Source organism: Triturus cristatus, chromosome 1_2, assembly GCF_964204655.1.
Source record: "Triturus cristatus chromosome 1_2, aTriCri1.1, whole genome shotgun sequence".
Classification (NCBI taxonomy): Eukaryota; Metazoa; Chordata; class Amphibia; order Caudata; family Salamandridae; genus Triturus; species Triturus cristatus.
In genome coordinates this window covers 913,209,368-913,229,425 of record NC_140580.1, presented here as the reverse complement: position 1 = coordinate 913,229,425, position 20,058 = coordinate 913,209,368, and the positions used below count along the sequence as shown (strand labels likewise).

Below are 20,058 nucleotides of genomic sequence, written 5' to 3'. Positions count from 1 at the left end.
CCATAGTGATTGGGTGCTTTGGGTGGGGGCATAGTGATTGGTGCTGGCATCTCATAGTGATTGGGTGCTGTGGGTGGCGGTAGAGTGATTGGTGCTGGCATCCTATAGTGATTGGGTGCTTTGGGCAGGGAGCAGAGCGATTGGTGCTGGAAACCCATACTGACTGGGTGCTGTGGGTGGGGGCAGAGTGATTGTTGCTGGCAACCCATGGTGATTGGGTGCTCTGGGCAGGGGACAGAGTGAGTGCTGCGGGAAACTACTATTTATTGGGTGCTGGGGCGGGGAACAGAGTGATTGGTGCTGGTAGCCCATAGTACTTGGGTGCTGTGTGCGGTGAGCAGAGTGATTGGTGCTGGCATCCCATAGTGAGTGGGTGCTGTGGGCGGGGGGCAGAATGATTGGTGCTGGCAGCCCATAGTGATTGGGTGCAGAGCACGGGCGACAGACTGATTGTGTGCTCGAAACCGCTACTGATTGGGTGTTATGAGAAGGGGCGCACAGATTGGGCTCCACAGAAATGAAGCCCTGCGGACCCCCAGTGTTTGCGTCATGGGCTCCCTCAACGACTGTCTGATAAGCATGGTCAAGCTGCTGGGGGCTAACAGCGACTGTGAAAAGTTGGCAGTGATTGGTTACCCTGAGAGTTGGGTGATTATTGCGTGCCAGAGTTGTGTCACTCACATGTATCATGTCTTTCTCTTGGGTAGCGCCATTGGAGCGGAAGCCACGTGCACACGGCAGAGCTACGCTGGTCCGTACAAAACCTGCCCGTCCAGAACTGGGAAGGAACTCAGCGGGAGTCTCTGGGCGAGGTCAGCTACGTCTCCAAAGTGACCCTACAGCACCTCCCATTTCAGGTGAGCAACCCCGTTCCTCACATATCTGATCCCATTCTGAGTCCCAGGGTGAGGCGACCTATGGCCTCCAAGTGGGTTACCTGGACCTCCCATTCTGGTGGGCGCCAATCATCACCACACCTCTAAATCCAATGCAGACAGAAGGGCAAGGTTGTTTACGTTGAACAAAGGTAGAAAGTTCGAAATCTCCAATTTGAAATGCTTTAAATTTGAAACAAAAAGGTGGAAATATTTAGTCTGAAATGTAATGCAGTCTATGAATTTTGGGGGTTATATACAAGCCCCTTGCACCGCTGGTACGTCACTTTTTCCCAGTTTAAAATTGAAGCACCGGCGGCGCAAGGAATTGTAAATAAGCCCCTTTGTGTTTATTTTATTTAGGCAGCACAGAACCCAAGAGGTACTCCGATATACTTAACATCAATACTCTAATATCAATTGCTTATGAGCCTAAATCTGCTCTTTGTCCAGGGCTAGTCCTTCTATCTTTATTGATTTACCAAAATCAACTTATAAACCCCAGCAAGTCCCCATAAACATTTATATATTTTCGTAGTCCTATCCAAGCTCATTTCTTTTTCAAAGTTATAAAAGTCCAATACATCCTAAGCCATAAAGTAATATCAGGTTGAGCGATGCTCTTCCACTGCCAGGCCATGTGTAAGTGTGCAGTCAATGTATCCAAGCATTAAATTGTTTCCTTCTTAAAATCCTACATAATAAGTACGGGATCATAACCCAGTGAAAGCCCCGTTTCTAATGAAATTCTGTAAAAAAACCAAAAACCACCACTGGAGTTGAACTGAATTATAGAACATACAGCAAATATATGTATCCGATCTGCCTCTTGCTATCTACATCTAGGACAATAGGGTACACTACAGGTGCCCTATTTAGCTATCTTTTCTGGTGTGATGTAAAAATCAAACGAATTGAGAAAAATGTAGAGCTCTTCGTGAAGTTGTGTGTCCTCCTTACGCAGGAGCCATGCTTCTGCGTATCATTGCAATGTTAGTATATGAGCAGGAAAAGTTATAGCAATTGTGTGTTTAGTTTTAAAGCCAAAAGTTCGACATTTATTATTTTTTACATATATTTTACTGTAGCTTCCTTTTCAGTGGTGTTCCCTAACCCTAATAACCAACCCCTTACCCTACCCCTCACCGGTAAGCCGAAATAACTCTAACTCGATAACCCTAATGCCACTCTCTAACCCTAACCGTAACCTCCTGTCCATACCCATGCTGGGAAGTACCAAAGCTCCGTGCTTTACTCTTACCCCTAACTCTAACCTCTTCAGTAATCCCATCTTATTCTCTTACTTAACATTAACACTAAAGCTTGCAAAAAATACACAACCACCCTCGCCCGCTCCCTGGATGTGTATCCCAAGTATACTCAGGACACTAACTCAGTTTCCAATCCTACTCCTGATTTTAGCATCTCTTACCATATCTCTTTCCTTAACGGTTCTGTATCCCTAACTACTATCATTGTCCTTACTGGGTGCCTTATTTCTTACTTATCTTTTGAATGTTTTGTAATTTTTTAATATATCTTTTAAAACTTGATTTTTTAAACCCTTTATTTTCAAACTTATAGTCTTTCTCATTAATACATTCGAACTTTTGATCTAATACAATTTAGACCACTAAAACAATGCTACGGACCGTCTCCTCCCAGCAATGCCAACCCCACATCTCTGGACCCAGCAAGAGCCCCTTGGGGGAGTCAGTGGTATCTCCAAGGGGACCCTACACATCTCACCATCTACCTCAACACTCCTCACCTCCCAATACAATGGCCACTGGTAGCCAATCAAGATACAGGGCGCGTCAAATGCAGGCCACTACCAAACAGAACGGGACTCGTCTTATTGCAGATATCTTAATAGATTAGGAACTGGTTCTTGTGGGACTCAGTGGAGGAGTTCAGGATCTTTGGCCTTGCAGCAGATAGCCCCTGTCCACCGTAACTTGCAGAAACATGCCTGATTGACTTGCAAACTCACCTATTCTCACTCTGAGCTGAACCTTCTCTGGCGTGAATCCCACTGCACAAAATCTTCATCAAAAAGAATATCAACGCTCCAATGTTACTAAAATGTGTACAATTTTGAAAAATCGAGGTGCATTATCGGATGTTTTAAAAAAATTTGAGCACTGAAAGTGTGTTCTAGGTTTCTCCCGAATTCAGTATTTTAGATACAGGCTGTGTTTCTTCAAACAGAAAAATGTAACATCGTAGAGCGTGTGCACACAAAAGAAGTACTTTGAATACTCTGTGTGGCTTATCTTCCATGTTCAGTTTTGCATATGATCAAGAATGAAAAAATTTAACTGAGATTTAAATAATTTTAGGAGGTAAAATACCTCTGCCACAAAAGCACTTACTTTTATCCTAGTAAATACCTTTGTGACCAAAAGGAAATTGTGAAATTGTAGCACAACTCGGATGTTGTGGCAATTCCTTATTTCCTTATTAACCCTTTCCTGGCATGCTGAGGTTTACTCCCGAGCCCACACCAATTGCTCAAGATCGAGTCTTTTGTTCAGAAAAAAAAACCTGCAGTTTAGAACCGGACTTTGGCCGGCAACAGCTCTGCTCTTTGTGATGTGACATCCCCACTATGCTGCAGCATATCGATGTAAACATTATACGCTCATCCTCATTATGCAAAGTGATGCTACTGCCATGATGGAGCAGGAACCGCTTGATCCGCTTGATCCATACGACGAAGCCGAAGCAGTTTCTCATCATAGTACATTTTCTATGTCCATTAAACCATGCTTTTTTTCTTGTATTTTACAAATCGATGTTTCGCTGGAACCCCTTTTGTACAAAAGTAGCCGTATTGTAAAGAAACACCTACGTGCTTTCCTGAGTTCAAGCAATGAGGATACACATTCATTAAGTTATCCCTGCACATACGTCTTAGACTACATCAGTTGGCGTTATATGGGATCAGAGCGCCATGCTCTCACTGTTATGCACTGTGGCAATGATGTACTCTGAATAACTTTAAGGAAAATGTTAAACTGGCTGTGCATGTTTGCCACAAGTCTTGCTGACTGTAACACTTATTAAATATTTTGCAACTAAAAGCATAAAAGGTGGTGCAAAGAGCTTCAATGGCCAGACGATCTACCAAATTTACCCGCATGGTCAGGATGTCTCCCTGAACTGGACAACAATCTTCCAGATAAAGTAACACTGCACCAAAGCAAATAGGCCTTGGACAGACAGTGGAGTGACCAGAGTGTGAGAGCAAGGACAGAGCTTCAGTCTAAATAGGGCCCACGCCATCATGGCGAGCATGGAAATGGAGAGGGTAGACGGGCCTAGTACTCTTTATCTCCCATGAGGATCTGAGCAACTGAGTAGGAAATGCTCGTATTTGACTTCCAAACCTTTGACTCCCACCAGGAACAACACGAGAGACTCTTGATCCTGTACCCTGAGACGCTGGTGATCCTGAGCGAAGAGCAGAGCGGCCTCTACTTCCGGGTAAGAATTTTTGGCCTGTGTCCTTGTGCCTGGTCTTCTGGCTAGGGTGCGTGCAACGCTCCGTCACGTGTGTGTCTCATGCTTTACTTATGTGTACAGTGTCAGTGTTGTTTTCTCATTACAAATGTTGACTGTTCTAAGCGTCTGCCTAGTTCTTCGTGGGGACATCCTCGTCCCATCACCCGCTGCAGTGCGTTTCTCCACTTGTGTGCTAAGAAAAGTGCAGGTGAAATACAGATTGGCTAGATTAGATTTTGTAGTTTGGGGCCTTTTGACCTGCCCTAAAGGCCTAAGACATGGTTAGGAGTAGAAGTATTCAAGTGTATATGAATGGTAGCTCCCAAGGGTTCCTATCCAGGCTGGCGTTGTAATCGTGGTCTTCGTTTGGATCTAATTTATTAAATCATTTTTGATGTACAGTGATGGCACATACAGTGCACCTGGACTGTCATTAAAACCACAGGATGTCACAGAAAGTGTTACAAAGGAACATAGAATTATAAAATCTCGTTGAACAAACATACCTACAAAAGACGTTCCTACTCTCTCCTTTTCCTTTTCTCAGCCCACATCTTGGGGATTCTCTGGGAATCACTCGGGTGGGAGGGAGGTAGTGAGGGGGGGGGGGGGGGTTATACCACCTTTTTCACCTCTACTCCGAGATGTATACAGTGATGAATTTGCTGGAAAGTAGGGTTGGGTGAAATTGTATTTTTTATTCTGCGGTATTCTGTGGCGAAATTCAGCAATGTAATAACGCGGTCGTTGTAACGACCGTGTTGTAATGGCATGCGATGTATCGCATGCAAACTAAAGGATGTCTCCCCTTGCCGTGAGTGTGATATTTGTTAGATGAAAGGAAGTGCACTTGGTTTGAGTGTGATATGTATTAGAACAGGGGTAGTGCACTTGCCTTTAGTGTTATATGTTAGAAGTGGGGTAGTGCATTTGCTGTGAGTGCGATATTTGTTAGAAGTGGGGTAGTGCACTGGCTTTCAGTGTAATATTTTTTCAGAAAAGGAGTAGTGCAATTGCCCGGAGTGTGATATTTGTTAGATGAAAGGTAGTGCACTTAAGTTGAGTGTGATATGCATTAGAAGAAAGGTAGTGCACTTAAGTTGAGTGTGATATGCATTAGAAGAAAGGTAGTGCACTTAAGTTGAGTGTGATATGCATTAGAAGAAAGGTAGTGCACTTAAGTTGAGTGTGATATGTATTAGAAGAAAGGTAGTGCACTTGTTTCAGTGTGATATTTGTTAGAAGTGGGGTAGTGCACTTGCTTTGAGTGTGATATTTGTGACGAGAAGTAGTGCACTTGCCCTGAGTGTGATATTTGTTAGATGAAAGGTAGTGCAATTGGGTTGAGTGTGATATGTAGTAGAAGAAAGGTAGTGCACTTGCTTTCAGTGTGAGATTTGTTAGAAGAGGAGCAGTGCACTTGCCGTGACTGTGATATCTGTTAAAAGTGGGGTATTGCACTAGATTTGAGTGTCATATTTATTAGAAGACATTAGTGCATTTGCAACAAGTGTAATCTTTGTTAGAAGTCATGTAGGGCACTTGCTTTGACTGTGATATTGGTTAGTAGAAGTTAGTACATTTGCAGCGACTGTGATATTTATTAGAAATGGGGTAGTGCACTAGCTGTGACTTTGATATTTGTTACAAGGGGGATTGTACTACTGAATAGCGAAAATATGTATGTCGTGGTACAAGAATATTGTGGACAAAATGTCGAAGACCAAAATATCGAAAGCTAAGTGCATATAGTGGAAGTACTAGATTTACTGTTCCTAACTCCACATCTAGGTACATATACGTAGAGTGAGGTATAGAGAAGCTGTGCTCATTTATCTATCGCTATTTTGGATTCAATATTAAACCTCGCTAGTCCATCTCCAATATTCAGGGCGCACACCGTAGAGGTGTAGTGCGTTTGCAGCGAGTGCGAGATGTGTTAGAAGAGCGGTAGTGAACCTGCTGTGATATTTGGTGAAGATAAGTGGTAAAGCTGCAGCGACTGATGATCATGTAAGGACGTGGGCAGCCGACATACTACAAACAATAGCTGAATTTAGAGGAGGTTTGTAATGGAAACACACAAAATATCAGCCTCTAGAGAGCATTCAGGAGCCTCGATACTGCCACAAAAATATTGGTAGGTTCCAACCGGGCACATGTGCACAGAGGTGCAAAGTGCAACTCTCCTCAGCGGCAGCCACCATGGAGGTGTTGCTGCCCATCTATCTGCTGCCCCTGTCCCACAGACACACACAGTGTTCTCACATTCACCTGGAAGTCCTCAATGCTTGTAGGTCAGAACAGGCAGCGATGTACTTCTAGTGTGGGTATAACATAACATCACCTGTATTTGTAAAGCGCACGTTCACCCAGGTGGGTATCTTGGCGCTGAATACAGTTGTTTATTGTTGCCCAACTCTATGGTACTCATTTTATCAAGCTCAGAAGGATGAAAGGCTGAGTGGGCCCGCCAGGATTTGAACCTGTGACCATGAGGTTGAACATAGGCACCTACAGTGGACACATTAGTCCACTGAGCCACCAGACCCGGCTCGGCATAGCAGAGTGACAGTGCTACATCTCCACATCTTCCTGTCAGGTTTGGTCTCCTTGCCACTAGCATCGTCTGCACATAGCCCACACCACTGCCTGCATACATCTGGTTTCATGGGAGGGCTCTACAGAACGGCAGCTAAGAGCTAGAAATATGAAGGATCAGGATACAACTCATATGCGGCTTTTGCACAGTGCTGTGATGCAACTCAATTCTCTGTTGGGCTGGGTCTTCACAGCACAACTGTCAAGCAGACATATTACTAATGATACACTTGGAGTTAGCTTTGGGTGCATCCTTGTCAACCATTGGCTTTCTTTAAACAGCCTCTTTTAGCCATTGGCTGGAGATGTATGCAAATCACGTCTTGGCTCAGCCGAGTGAAGGAGACACTTCTCACCTAATACTATTGGCTGTTTGCATGTATTCCTCTGCCTCCACTGCAGTACGTGCATTTAACTTCATGAAGGACTACCTTACAAATATTGGCCTTTCGGTCTGCTCCTGCTGGCTCCCTCTTGAGTGTCTCACTCTAACGTGTTAGGAAACCATGTGCTAGCATTTGGACCAGTTGGCTTTTCCAATGCTTTTATTGTGCTATAGTGGATGGAATAATTGGTTACATCACAAAAAAGACACTCGCAAAGATCCGCAGACCCCAGGCTCATTAATAGCAATGAGACAGGATTCCTTATGTAAATCCTTGCGGATTCCTGCGAATGCTGGCATGGAGGCCTTCGACGCATAGCAAACCTCAATCCCTTCATTTGCAAAATGTCGTCACTGCAGCCCCTGTCACTTAAAGGCAATGAAACAAAAATGTGGCACTACGTCAAGGGAGTCAGGGGAAAGCATGGAGTGGTCCCGTAGACTTCTGTCTGCTACATTCAATCACACACAGAGCTTCCACTGCATAAATGGTGCCATCCCTTTTCAGGAGTCGGTATTCTACCAATGGTTTGCAGCTGCAGGAGCGGTCGCACACAACTGATTCACATCCTTGCAAGTCACAATGTTGAGGTACAGCCCCGCTGTCGTTTCTTTACTATTTGCAAGGACTCGCAATGCAGACTTTGTGAGTTGCAAATCCAATTGTGACTTTCAAAGGCTGTTTAGTACTTTGCGGCTGTAGTTCTTGCACTCAAAAAGTTTACTATTTTAAACACTACAGAGTTCTCGGCTGCAAAAATGTTCACTGCATCTGTCTTTAAATTCCTTATTTCTCATAGATGGACACTGCTTTCTGCTGTATATGGGTTCGCTCATAGAATTACAAATTAATTTTTGGGGATTCCAAACTCCAATTCCTGCTGACTCGCTGTTTGATACTGAGCACGCCATTGCGGTTGTGTTTCTGTCTCTAAAGTAGTTTCGCCAGTCTAAAGGGGTTCTTAGAGTTCATGTGTTTACCCCACACGAATGCAACAGGAAGGAGGTAAAAAATCCTAACAAAAAGTCTGTTTTTAGTTCTGTGCACCCATTGACGTCGATGTCATCATTTTTATCTCATTGTTCCAAGGTAGGGCATGCAGGAGCAGGTCAGGGATGGAAAAATGGAAACAGCTGAGTCAGCAGTGAGCAACCTCCTTCCACATCAGCAGTCAGGGCCATGCGGTTACAACAGCTCACTGCACAGCAAACTCATCTGCACACTCATAAACAAGTATTTGCAATGCAGTCGGTCTCACATTACTGAAAGTTTGAGCTATTGGCATTGCAAATAATGTTTGTTCGTTTTTTTTTATTGTTATTAAAAAAAGACCCCAGCAGTAGCATAAGTAAGGGTGCAGTACCTTATGTGGATAATAGAGATCCCTTTACAACTCCACAGGCACACTGAGTAACAGCCTGTGGTACTGCACCCTTTTCTTGCTTCGTGGATTTTATTTTATTACTTATGCTGCTGCTGGGATATAAAAAAAATAACAAACATTATCATTTGCAATGTCAATAGCTTAAACGTTCAGTAAGGTGAGACCTATTGCATTGCAAATGCGTGCATTTAATCAAGGGTGTAGCAAAACACCAATCCCTCTAGTGAGGTTTAACAAGTGAGTTTGGGTTCATTTAATGGACCCATCAAAAACCAAAATACAACTGACAGGCGACTAGCTGGTACAGGTCTATTTGTTGTAGGCAAAGGTGGTATCAGGAGCACTGACCTCCGGACGGCAGATGTTGAAATCACTCAAAAGAAGGATGGCCGTGCATCTTACTAAACAATGAGATATTCCACCACTGATCGATACATGCTCCCTATTCAAACAGTACACGAGCAACCGACATACTCTCCATGTAGGCGTAGTAGAAAGAGTCACCAATCCTATATATTATGTAAAAAAAAAAAAAACTCTGTACATGAGGTAACTTACTTATTAGCAGGACCACTGGAATTATGGGGCAAGAGAGGGTCAAATTATGTGGCAGGGTAGTGTAAATTATGAGGCAAGAAAAAGCAAAATATGCTGCATAATGCGACACATTTTGTAATACTGTTACTTCATTATTTTGTCATTTTTAAACACGGTTACGCTGTATCGGCATTGCTTGAATATCATTAGTACCAGTTTAACACCCAAATATAGCAATAAGCAGCAGAAAGGTGACCAGTCCTGCTGTGCAAAGGGCCTTCCACTGCAGCAACACGTGTATTTTCATTTTAGTAACTTTTGATCTGTTTGAGCTAGAAACTATTATTGTTGTTAAAATCTGCAGATTTTGCAGTAGACGATGGATTATGTGGCAAATGCGGCAAATCTATAACTATGCAAAAATGGCCGCGGCCAAACAATTGCATAATTTCAGTAGCCCTGCTTATTGGGCAGAAAAATGACCAGTAATAAATTGCAGTATTTACATCCATCTTCTGCAGGTGAGAAACTCTAAATCAAGGTACCAAAACAAAGGGAATCAAAAACATGTCTTTAGAGTTCTATTAAATAAATATTATAATGACCTCACAAATACATTTTCCTCCCACTAGTGGGCCGGATTACTGAACATGTATTTATGGACAGGGACAGTTAACGTCCTGTTCCCAAGTGAAAAATCTAAGAAAGTTTCAAAAGAGCAACCTGTGCCCGACCGGCACTTCCAATTTAGCAGTCCGTCAGGAAGTGCACCGAAGAGCAGACCCCTCCACCGCTGCAAGCAGCTGAAATGAATGCCCAAAGGAACATTATGTGTGCGTGGTGTACCTGTATCTGGAGTTAGCCACCAAACCCGTTACACTGTAATCAAACATTCCTTCATACATCAATGCCAAAGACAGTCAGCAGAAAACACGGTAGTTCTGCCTCAAAGCAGTACGAGGAGAGGCCTAAAGATGGAGCAGACAGATGAATCCATGGGTGCAGATGTGCGCGTTCAAAGCCCCTGAAGATGTGGAGGGCTAACAACTAATAGGGGACAGCACAAACAGCGACACTTATACACGAATAAAACCGGAGGCTGTAAAAGAAGAACTATGTAGATCAACTGGAGAAGATTTGGGTTGACGGAGTTGAATAAGTGTGAAGGAAAGCGTTAGCTGCCTTGTGCATGTGCTTCAAAGACTTTATTTCCTGTTGAAGGAAAATGCTTCTTCATGTGCACATGCTGCATTTAAAGGGCATTTAGATGATCCTGTGCCAGTTACCTTGCCGACCGCTCTTCTTCCTGCAAGATGGCGTATGTGACCGGGTGGCACCGCTGGGCCTGGCTTCTGCTGCTGAGTAGTAGGGGCGGGGAGAGGGGGGTGTCATTTGAGTCCGAAAAAAGCGCGTCCACTACTATAAATGTGAATGTGCGGATGGGGCGCTGTTAAAAAGTAGGAAATCAATACTTGTAAAGCTGTTTTTGGTGAGCTGTGCATAAGAAAACAAAAGCGCAGCGGCCATTTTACATTTTAAGCACAGTGTGCAGTGCGCCTACTATGAAAGTGAAAGTGCACGATGGCACGCTGTCAAAAATGAAAACAACGAACAAAAGAAAAGCGCTCCCTCCATTATCCCAGCTGAGTGGTTGGGGCTGGCAATTTTTCTTTTTTTAAGTGTTGCAGGAGAACGTGTCCTGCCTGGCTGCAACAGCAGGCCGGAGAAAGGCATTTAAGAAAATAGTGCTCTGAGGCTGTAATTAAAGCATACCGAGTAACAACACATGTAACAAGGGGTGTCCTTATGGGAGGTTACAAAAAGAGAAAAGGCGGTACTTAGGAGGGACTACTAGGCTTATTGACCAAAGAAATGCCACCATTTACAAAGGACAGTGACAGGAGCTAATTAAAAATATGGACAGAATGTGGGCAGAACGTCATGCCCATATCTTGAATAGGGGTAGCAAGGGGAGTTAGGCCCAACGGGCCAGGTTCTGGCTGGGCCGCATATATATCCGTGACAAGGGAAAGGGCCAGGACCTGTGTAGTTTTTGGCATCTTAAATTGCCGCTAGACCAAACTATTTATTTTCAATTGATCTGGTGCTTTATTTATACCTTTTCTTTCAATCTTTTTTAAGTCTTTATAGTATATTCAAAACAGAAGAGACATTGAAGTCTATATGCAGACAATAGTAATGTGCATGTGGTTCACAAAACATTTAACAACAAAAATAATAAGTATGTGATACGCAATATGAACATACATGAGTGAAAAAATCATAAACAATAAATCCTATTATCTTAGTAACCTTGTGTGGCCTTTAGCATCACAACCCAAACATTATTTTTAATCTACATATTATTTCGTAGACATTCAAAAGATGTTACTTGCTGAGGAACGGTGAAGATACGTTAGCTGAAAGTTTGCTCAGTGGGTTGAGCCTCAGTTGCGAAACCTGTGCATAAAATAGGCTCCACTTAGTAGAATCTTTGTTGGCCCGACTCAACCTTCGGTACAACCTAGGTATATAAAATGATTAGTGTTGATTTGGGTAAAAAGAAACCTTGGTTCATATCTCATGACACCATAACAGCTCCAACACAGTGTGGGGTTTGGGTTTTGCAATGTTCCCAAACAGCCGCTTGTGTGGGAAGTAGGTGCTGTATTAGTGGCTGAGACATCATCCCAGATTACTCCTCATTGGCTTTCAGATTCCTATAATTTGGTACTGTACAGGTTTTTCGCACCGCGACCCCCGGCACCTGCAGGAATGGCGGAGTCCCCCTGCTGATCTGGGACAGACGAGCCAGTTCCAACTTTCCATCTCAGATCTAGAAAAGCCGCGTCTATGACAAGGTCAGGTTATGCTTTTTGAAAAATCCAGTGTATGGGACTTTGGTTGCTTCTCTGGTTCATGAAGCTGCAACCTCTCTCGGTTTCCCAGGACTGTTAGACCGGCTGCACAAGCTTGCTCCCTGTACAGGAGTCTTGGTGGCAAGGCCCTGCTCCTCTTTTGAGCCCAGAAACGAACGTGGTTATGAGCTCTTGGTGTGAAAGTAAAAAGGAACACAGCCCCTCAGACGCAGTAGTCTCTAAAGAGAAATATAGGAACTTGATCCATTCCATTGGAAAGACTATGGGCCATATGTAGGTAATATATATTTACCGATTCATAAATACCGAATTTTACTGATTCGGTATTTATGAATCGGTAAATAGAATGTAGGTAAACATTCGGTAATTATTACCGAATCGGTAATATTCGGTATTTATGAATCGGTATTTACCGATTCGGTAATAATGCATCCCTTCCCATTCATTCCTATGGGCCTGGAGGCCCATAGGAATGAATGGGAAGCCATTCACAATTACCGATTCGGTAAATACCGAATCGGTAATAGGGGGAGCATATTCATTGACACCCTGTTGCACCCCTAAATCGTGCATGTGTGCACATGTGGCGCACATACATGCCCTAAGGGCATGTATGTCTGCCACATGGCACTTGTCAAGAAGCACAAAATTGCTTTTTAAAAGGTTTTCGTTATTTACCATCAACTTGTAGTTAACGAATCCAGAAACCAAAAATGCACTCACTTGAGTCCCCCCTACATTGGATTTCAGGATTCGGTAATTTACCGAATCGGTATTTTACCGATTTCTAAAAAAAATTCCGATTCGGTAAATTACCGAATCCTGAAATCCAGCCACCTACATCTCAAATGCCTAAATACCGGTCGGTAACGGGATATTTACCGATTTTCGGCCGTTACCGACCGGTATTTAGGTACCTACATATGGCCCTATATGTTGAGCAGGTTGTAACACTGGGGGCCGTATTGCACAAAGTGTCCTGGGAGCGCAAAAGGCATGTGTGTGCGCTTTGTGCCCCCCCAGGGCATTTGGTATTACAAAAGGGGCAGCACAATACTGATAGCGCTGGTGCACATGTTGAGCCAGTGCTATCTCGATAGGGCATTCCCTCATTTGCATGGAGGCGTGTCCCATGCAAATGAGGGAATCTCTTTGCCTCTGTGTCTGTGACATATTATGGGTGTGGGTGCAAAGGCAAAGAAGCCGTCAGGAGGCTATGTAGAGTGTGCCACAAAAAGGTGTCGAACTGTCAGTGCGCCCCCTGCGGGCAGCTTTTGGTGGGGGGACAAATGGGGGCCCATGGTCTTCCCAGAAGTCCCCCTGCAGGAGGGTACAGTCATACACTGTACCTGCTTGAAGGGGAATTCTGTCTCCTCCCTAAAAAGCAGGCAGATGACGCTGCACTGTGAAAAACAGAGCGGCTGCTGATTAAAGCAGCCGCTCTGTGATTCACTGAATGCGCGGTCCCAGGGCAGACCCGAGCTCACGCCTGCAGTAGAGCAGCACATTCAGTGTAATCGGGCGCACTGTTCATGTTTGCACCTGGCGCCCCTGGTTAAAGGTATACACTGTGGCGCAAACATGAACAGCGCACCTGATACATAACACAGCCCCATGTGTTTAACCCCTGAAGCAGAGGGACCAAGAGTGACATAAAGTAACTTCTCTACAGTACCTCCGAACATGAAGATAGTTCAGTCTCACCCAGTTGCGAAGCGTCAGAGAAACTGCATCATGAAAAGAAATGATTTGTTATGTATGACTCTGATTGGGACCCACTAGCGTGAACTCCAGATTCTAAATCTGGTACTTCACTGCTATAACTTGGCAACAGTTGTTAACAAACGCTGATACCCATCTATAATTCTATATGTGGACCTCTCCTCCAGGGATCAAAGAGATTATCTAGAGAAGGTGGGGAAATTCATGTATGGTATCTGCAAAGAGACACAGTGGATAGGGAGCACCCAGGTTCAGCCCTACAATGGCTCCACCCAACTTTTTAATGTATTTATTTTTGGTTTGTTTATTTTCCTCTGAATTAGCGCTCCAACTGGCTTGGCACAGTGTGTCTACATGGACCAGTCATCACTACTCTCATCTGCAAAAAATTCACAAGCAGCCACACCTCCGGGACCTGCTACTGTGGAACTGTCTTAAGATAAACACGTGCAGAAGGCCCATGTCTTGGAGAAGACCTGTAATTATTCACCTCTGTGAGCACCTCTGAAAATTATACACCGTGGGTGGAGCGTTGGGCTGCAACGTTCCGGCCAAGTTAAATTAAATTAAATGTCCGCATCAGAGCAGCTCTCCCCTTTACCATTTGCTCTCACTGGAACAAAAAAAAGGCAAACGCAAAGCAGAGAGTGCAGGTGGTGCTACAAGTGAGGTAAAGTTATTGTGCTTATCTGTTTAATTCTGGCATTTTGTAGAGTGCTACAAGTCACCCTGCAGTACTTCATAGTGCTTCCTCACTTGGCGTGTGCTGAGCAGGAGGGAAATCGGGCTGAATGGCTTGGTGGGGCCTAGTCCCTTGGGGTATCCCAGTCTGGTCACTTAGTGAGTGAAGGACATGTCTGTGTTCTCCTGTGTACAAAAGCTGGGAGTGCTTAGAGGCACGTGAGGCTTCCAGTCTAAAGTGCTATTTGTAAATAGACAAGCAGCGTCACAAACGTTCTTGCCAAGCCGGGAATCATACAAGCCTGACCATGCCCAGAGAAGGGTTCTATGCAGACCCTACTTCCAAGCCCTGGTGCTAAACAAGACATCCAGGTTCTGAAGAGAACGTTTCTGGATGGGATGAGGGGCAATCCTAAATCTGTGGCACAGCCAGGTTTAGCACACAGTGAGGAGACACCACTATTATACCAGCAGAGAGCTCGCAAAGCACTTCCTAATCCGCAGGGCTCCTTTTTCAATACAAGCGGGGCCGCCACAATTATGTAATTTTGAGTCTGTAGCATTTTCCTCACTATTAAGGATTTACCACAATTTCCACATAATTAATCATCTGCATAATTTGCGGATTGCAACAATGGATCAAAAGTTAGTTTTAAAAGTGCAAACTGTGATGCCGTATAGCGGTCAGCCACCCTTTGCGGAGGTTAATAGGTCAGATTTCATTTGCTGCTTTCTGTACTCTGAGGTTAAATTGGCACCATTAAGGCGAACATTTTACCCACACAATAATAAGACTTTGAAAAGGACAAAATAGAGAAGCCATATTGCCACAGACTGTGGTGCATTGTGCCGCATAATTTGCATGTTCTTTTCTGCAACATTCAGCCAAACCTGCTACATCATGTGGCCCTCTACCAACCACCGCATGATTAGATCAGTAGCCAGGAGTGTAGAGGACATCGATAACATTGAATTATTTAAAGTCTAGTGATGTCCTCGGAGGAGCAGGCAGTGGGATGAAAAAGCAACGAGGATTGTAGTGTCCATGCCTTGCCTTTCCACTAACTCACCAGGAACACATAGGTCGTTGTCAAAGGGTGAGTGACGTCATTTCCTCTACCCCGGAAATGTGTTATTGACTTCAAACCCTGGAGATATCACTCCCTGTACCTGTTACCGTTTAGTGCAGATGATTTCGCACATTGTCACATACGATGAGGGGGCTGACATCTCTTCTACAATGGGAGAAATCACTGTCGGCCCCGCGTGACGTGGGCCCCAAGGGCAGGGAGAGATAGATAGCATGACGGCCTGCAGATGAGTGATGCGAACAGTGTGACGCTAGGTGTGAGGCACGGCGAGCCGTCCCACGAGCCTCGCGCCGGCGCTGGCTGAGGTGTCAGCTTCATGAGGGGGGCAGCTTCTGGAGGGGGGCCGGCTATTTATACCCGGACTCTGCCTGGAAACAGCGGCTCGGAGCGTACGCGAGGACGGGGCTCTCTCTGAGCTCCCAGCGGAGACGGGCCTCACAAAATACAAGAAAGGAAATAAAATATTCTTCTGCCAGTAGCAAAAGATACCCGAAAAGTGGAACGGTTTTCCCCAGCCTCTCTCCCCAGCCTGGAAGCTGGTCTCTGGCCTCGGGGCTCAAGGCCTCTCTGCACTTACTTCAGTATTTGTTTGTCTTTGCACAACAGATAAGGCCCTCCGACCCTGATGGTGTTTTTACAATTGGAACCCAAGCACTGAAGTGCCTGTAAATGGGCCAAGCAAGTTATTCTTCTACACAGTGCAAGGCGCATACTATGCATGTTACGCTATTTGTGTATAGCACACAGCCCAATCTGAACTGTCCTGAAAGTCTTTGCAGCAGCTGAAAACCCACTCAGCTACCATAACTGTCTTACTAGAACAGGGATTTGAAATGGAGTAATTTGGGGCCAGATGTACGTAGGTAATGGTTTGCGATGACCAAGGGGCATATGTATCAACATCACCATTTGCGATTCTCAAATAGCGATTGTTAAGGAATCGCTATTTGAGAATTGCAAAACGGGATGTATTTAAAAATTCGCAAACTTTTTGCGATTTCTTAAAATTCCTTAATTGCGATTAGCAAATTGCGAAATCGCAATTAAGGAATACCTGGCCATTCATTTCTATGGGCCAGGAGACCCATAGGAATGAATGGGAAGTAATTCTCAAATAGCGAATTCGCAATTTGCTAATCGCTATTTGAGAATAATTTCAAAGGTGCAAGGGTGTCATGATGACACCCTGATGCACCCCTGAAATGAGCATGTGTGTGCATATGGCGCACATACATGCCCTAAGGGCATGTATGAGCGTCACGTGGCACTTTGCAAAATTAAAAATAGTGCATTTTGAAAGGAAATCGCAAATTACCACCAACTGGAAGTTGGTGGTAATTTGCGATTTCTTAAGGATAATTTGCACAACTTGGGTGCTTTTTACATATCATTTAAGAAATCGCAATGTGCGATTTCTTAAATGATTACGCAAAATTAAGAAATCGCTAAATTAGCAATTCCTTAATTTTGCGATGGGATTTTGCCTAATACATCCCGTTTTGCGAATTTTTACTCGCAAACGCTGTATTTTGCGATTCGCAGCGTTTGCGAGTAAAAATTAGCTTGATACATATGCCCCCAAATAGCCATTTTTTGCAATTCGCTATTTGGTAATTCCAAACACCCATGTACAAATGTGTGTATTACACATTTTGCGATTCCCAGTGGGTCGCAAGTAGACTTAGGTTATTAATATTAATGGGCATTTGCAAATGCAAAAAAGCTTTGTACATCTGGCCCTTGGACTCTTAGATTAACACAAAGTCAGTCTAATAATGCACTTACACACTCAGAGATAAAGTTTAGCGGTTGGATACCTGTTTCTGTTTTAAGTAAAGCAAAGTACACATTATAAACAAATTATACAAACATAGGCAAATCATGCTCTACAAAAAGCAACGAAGAATGCGTCACTTGCCCCACCCGAACACAAAAGAGCAACTATCCTTAAAGACGAAGAAAGCTGATAAATTGACCAGTCCAGCAGTGTCGCTGCAGACAGGCCTGCTATGTTATGCGATGAGTTATGATATAACACCGCATCCACTATGGTCTATGACATTGTTTGAAGTTTAGGTCTGGTGATGGATTGGTTCAAAATGGAGGATCCTCCGATGGGAGATTAGGCTTCGAGATCATCGGCTTCAGTCCACGTCTGGATGTTCGGATACATATTTGTGATCGTTGTCATAGGTGGTCGTGTATTCGTGCTCCCGTCAGCATGTGCTCTCTGTCCTCTGACTGCTATCTTCTCATTCGTTGTGGGCTGACCTTGTGGGTTTAGTCAAAAAAGCAAGTGGGTGGAGATGAGGAATATTATTTTGTGCTATTGTTTTTGTCGTTGATGTGGTTTGTGAGTCAGTATACTTGGATCCTATATGTTGCTGTGTAACCCAACTTTGTGACATCATCTTCAGCTTCATGCTTGTGATTGCTGGTCCCCGTGTTGTAACCGGGGTTCTGGTGATTATGTTGTTATTTCTATTTGAAGGGTTGCATTTTTCTCTGGCCTGGTGCCAGTATATTCTCTGTGTCAGTGTTGGCATGATGCCAGATCTCAGCCACAAAGGCTAGTGGGACAAGTTGGCCATTCGTGGTGTCTCTCCCTATCCAATGCATTTACTTGGTGCATTACCTGCACAGCCAGAGTTGGAGAGAGTGTTTCAAGGAGGGAGTGTTTGGATACTGATGTCTGCAAATCTCTTATTTCTCTCAGCACAGGCTTGTGGGAGAACAGGGGCATCAGGATTCGAAGGAGATACCGTAAAATGGGTTTTCACTCAAGGGACAGATGTTGTCTGTCTCTGATCCCACAGCAGCTTGGCCTACACTGCCAGTGTGGCAGCCCTGGGAAGGTCCCTGCTGTCTCTGCCTGCAGAGGACACGCTGGGAGTGCACTGGGCAGTGCTTTAAGTGGGATGAAAAAGGTGGGGGTCCTCTCAAAGGGGCATGGCGAAAGGGACATAACTAGGAATTCTTTCCAGGAGGCGTAGCCTTTGTAATTAAGGGCATGACTTAAAACATGTGAACTTAAATGCTTTTCTGAACACAGTATGACCAGTATTTGGATGTCTGAGTTTCCGATTAATGCATTCTCACAATAACAAATATAGACCTAAAAGAAACCAGTCTTATTGACATTGCCAATGCGTGTTAGCAGTAACAGATACATGAGTAACAATACTGACATTAAATAAGACTTAAATGTTTCAATTCTGAAACTGTGAATTAAATATTCCTAAGGTCTGTGGAAGAGGTAGTGGCCGATGAAGCGTCTCAATAACTCCCGTTCTCTTTACTCTGCAATCTACTACTCTGACACTTACCCCCTTTCTCCCCTCGTCTCCCTAAAATCCTCTTCGTGCATTTCTCACATGTCATCTCCTTCCTCTTCATCTGTCTTCTCACTCTCTCACTGACCAGCATTTCCTGTTCCTTTGCCACTATCAATATTTCAACAGCTGTGTATGAAGCCTTTTGATTCTTTCATATGAAATGGTAATTACAATGGGTAGATATGTAACCAATGCTATGTGCGTTCTGCAGAGGGGCCAAGGACTGGATGAGCATGCAGTTTGGTCCACTGACAGGCACTGTGAGGAACTCTCACGGTCTTTAGCTTCAGTTGGAGAGCTCTAAATCATGCCCTGTCATGAATACCCACCCACACCCTGAATTCATCAAGACACCTAGAGGTGACTCAGTTCACAGTGTGTACAATAAGCATATGTTGCATGAAAAAGTGTAAAAAGCATAACACCTGGAAATATGCTGATGAATACAAATGTAAAATGTAAACAAGCTTATTTGTTGACATGGATTATCATAAGGGTTTTTACGGCCATTGTTGACAAATGGTCAGCGTTTTCACCCTGTAAAGTTGAGCTCAAGGATACAGGGCCTGGTATAGACCCGTTTCAATGTCAGCTTTTTCTTACTGCCGGGTCTGAGTACTTACAGGATCCGGCCCACTTAAAGCCCTGCATTAAAGAAGCGGTGTTATATTTAGAACGCTGCACAAATACAGCCACACCCCTGTTCCAATTCCCCTTATTGCTTCTCTTTGGGCCTTTCCTCAGTAACCAAGAAGAGTCAAATGCATCTCTGTCCTGGTTTGGGAGGTGCCCGAAGACATGAGAGCAGAACCCGGCTAGTGATGAGGTTGCAGGGAGAGGCGAGATGAGATGATCTGTTTCAAAGGACGTGGAAGAGAGGCCCTGCTTTTGCATGTGAATGGAGATGTGTGTTACTGTCACCATACATCGATGTTAATCACCTGTAAGCAAGATGCGGAGACATGGTGGTATAATTCAGAACAAAAACAGGATGTTAAATGGAGGCATTTAAGGAGGTATGCAAGGTGGTAGAAATAAGAACAAAGAACCGCAAGAAGAA

At 44.2% G+C, this 20,058-nt stretch overlaps 1 protein-coding gene and 1 pseudogene across 1 annotated transcript in view; one reads left to right on the top strand and one right to left on the bottom strand.

The window, feature by feature from the left end:
* The window catches only part of PLEKHN1 (pleckstrin homology domain containing N1), an 85,001-nt gene that overhangs the window by 41,982 nt on the left and 22,961 nt on the right, over positions 1-20,058 (top strand). Inside the window, exons 7-8 of the mRNA XM_085609670.1 lie at positions 708-857; positions 4,284-4,364. Of these exons, the coding sequence (XP_085465796.1) occupies positions 708-857; positions 4,284-4,364 (231 nt within the window). The remainder of the gene's footprint in view (positions 1-707; positions 858-4,283; positions 4,365-20,058) is intronic.
* On the bottom strand, positions 1,795-1,892 carry LOC146868308 (U6 spliceosomal RNA; annotated as a pseudogene).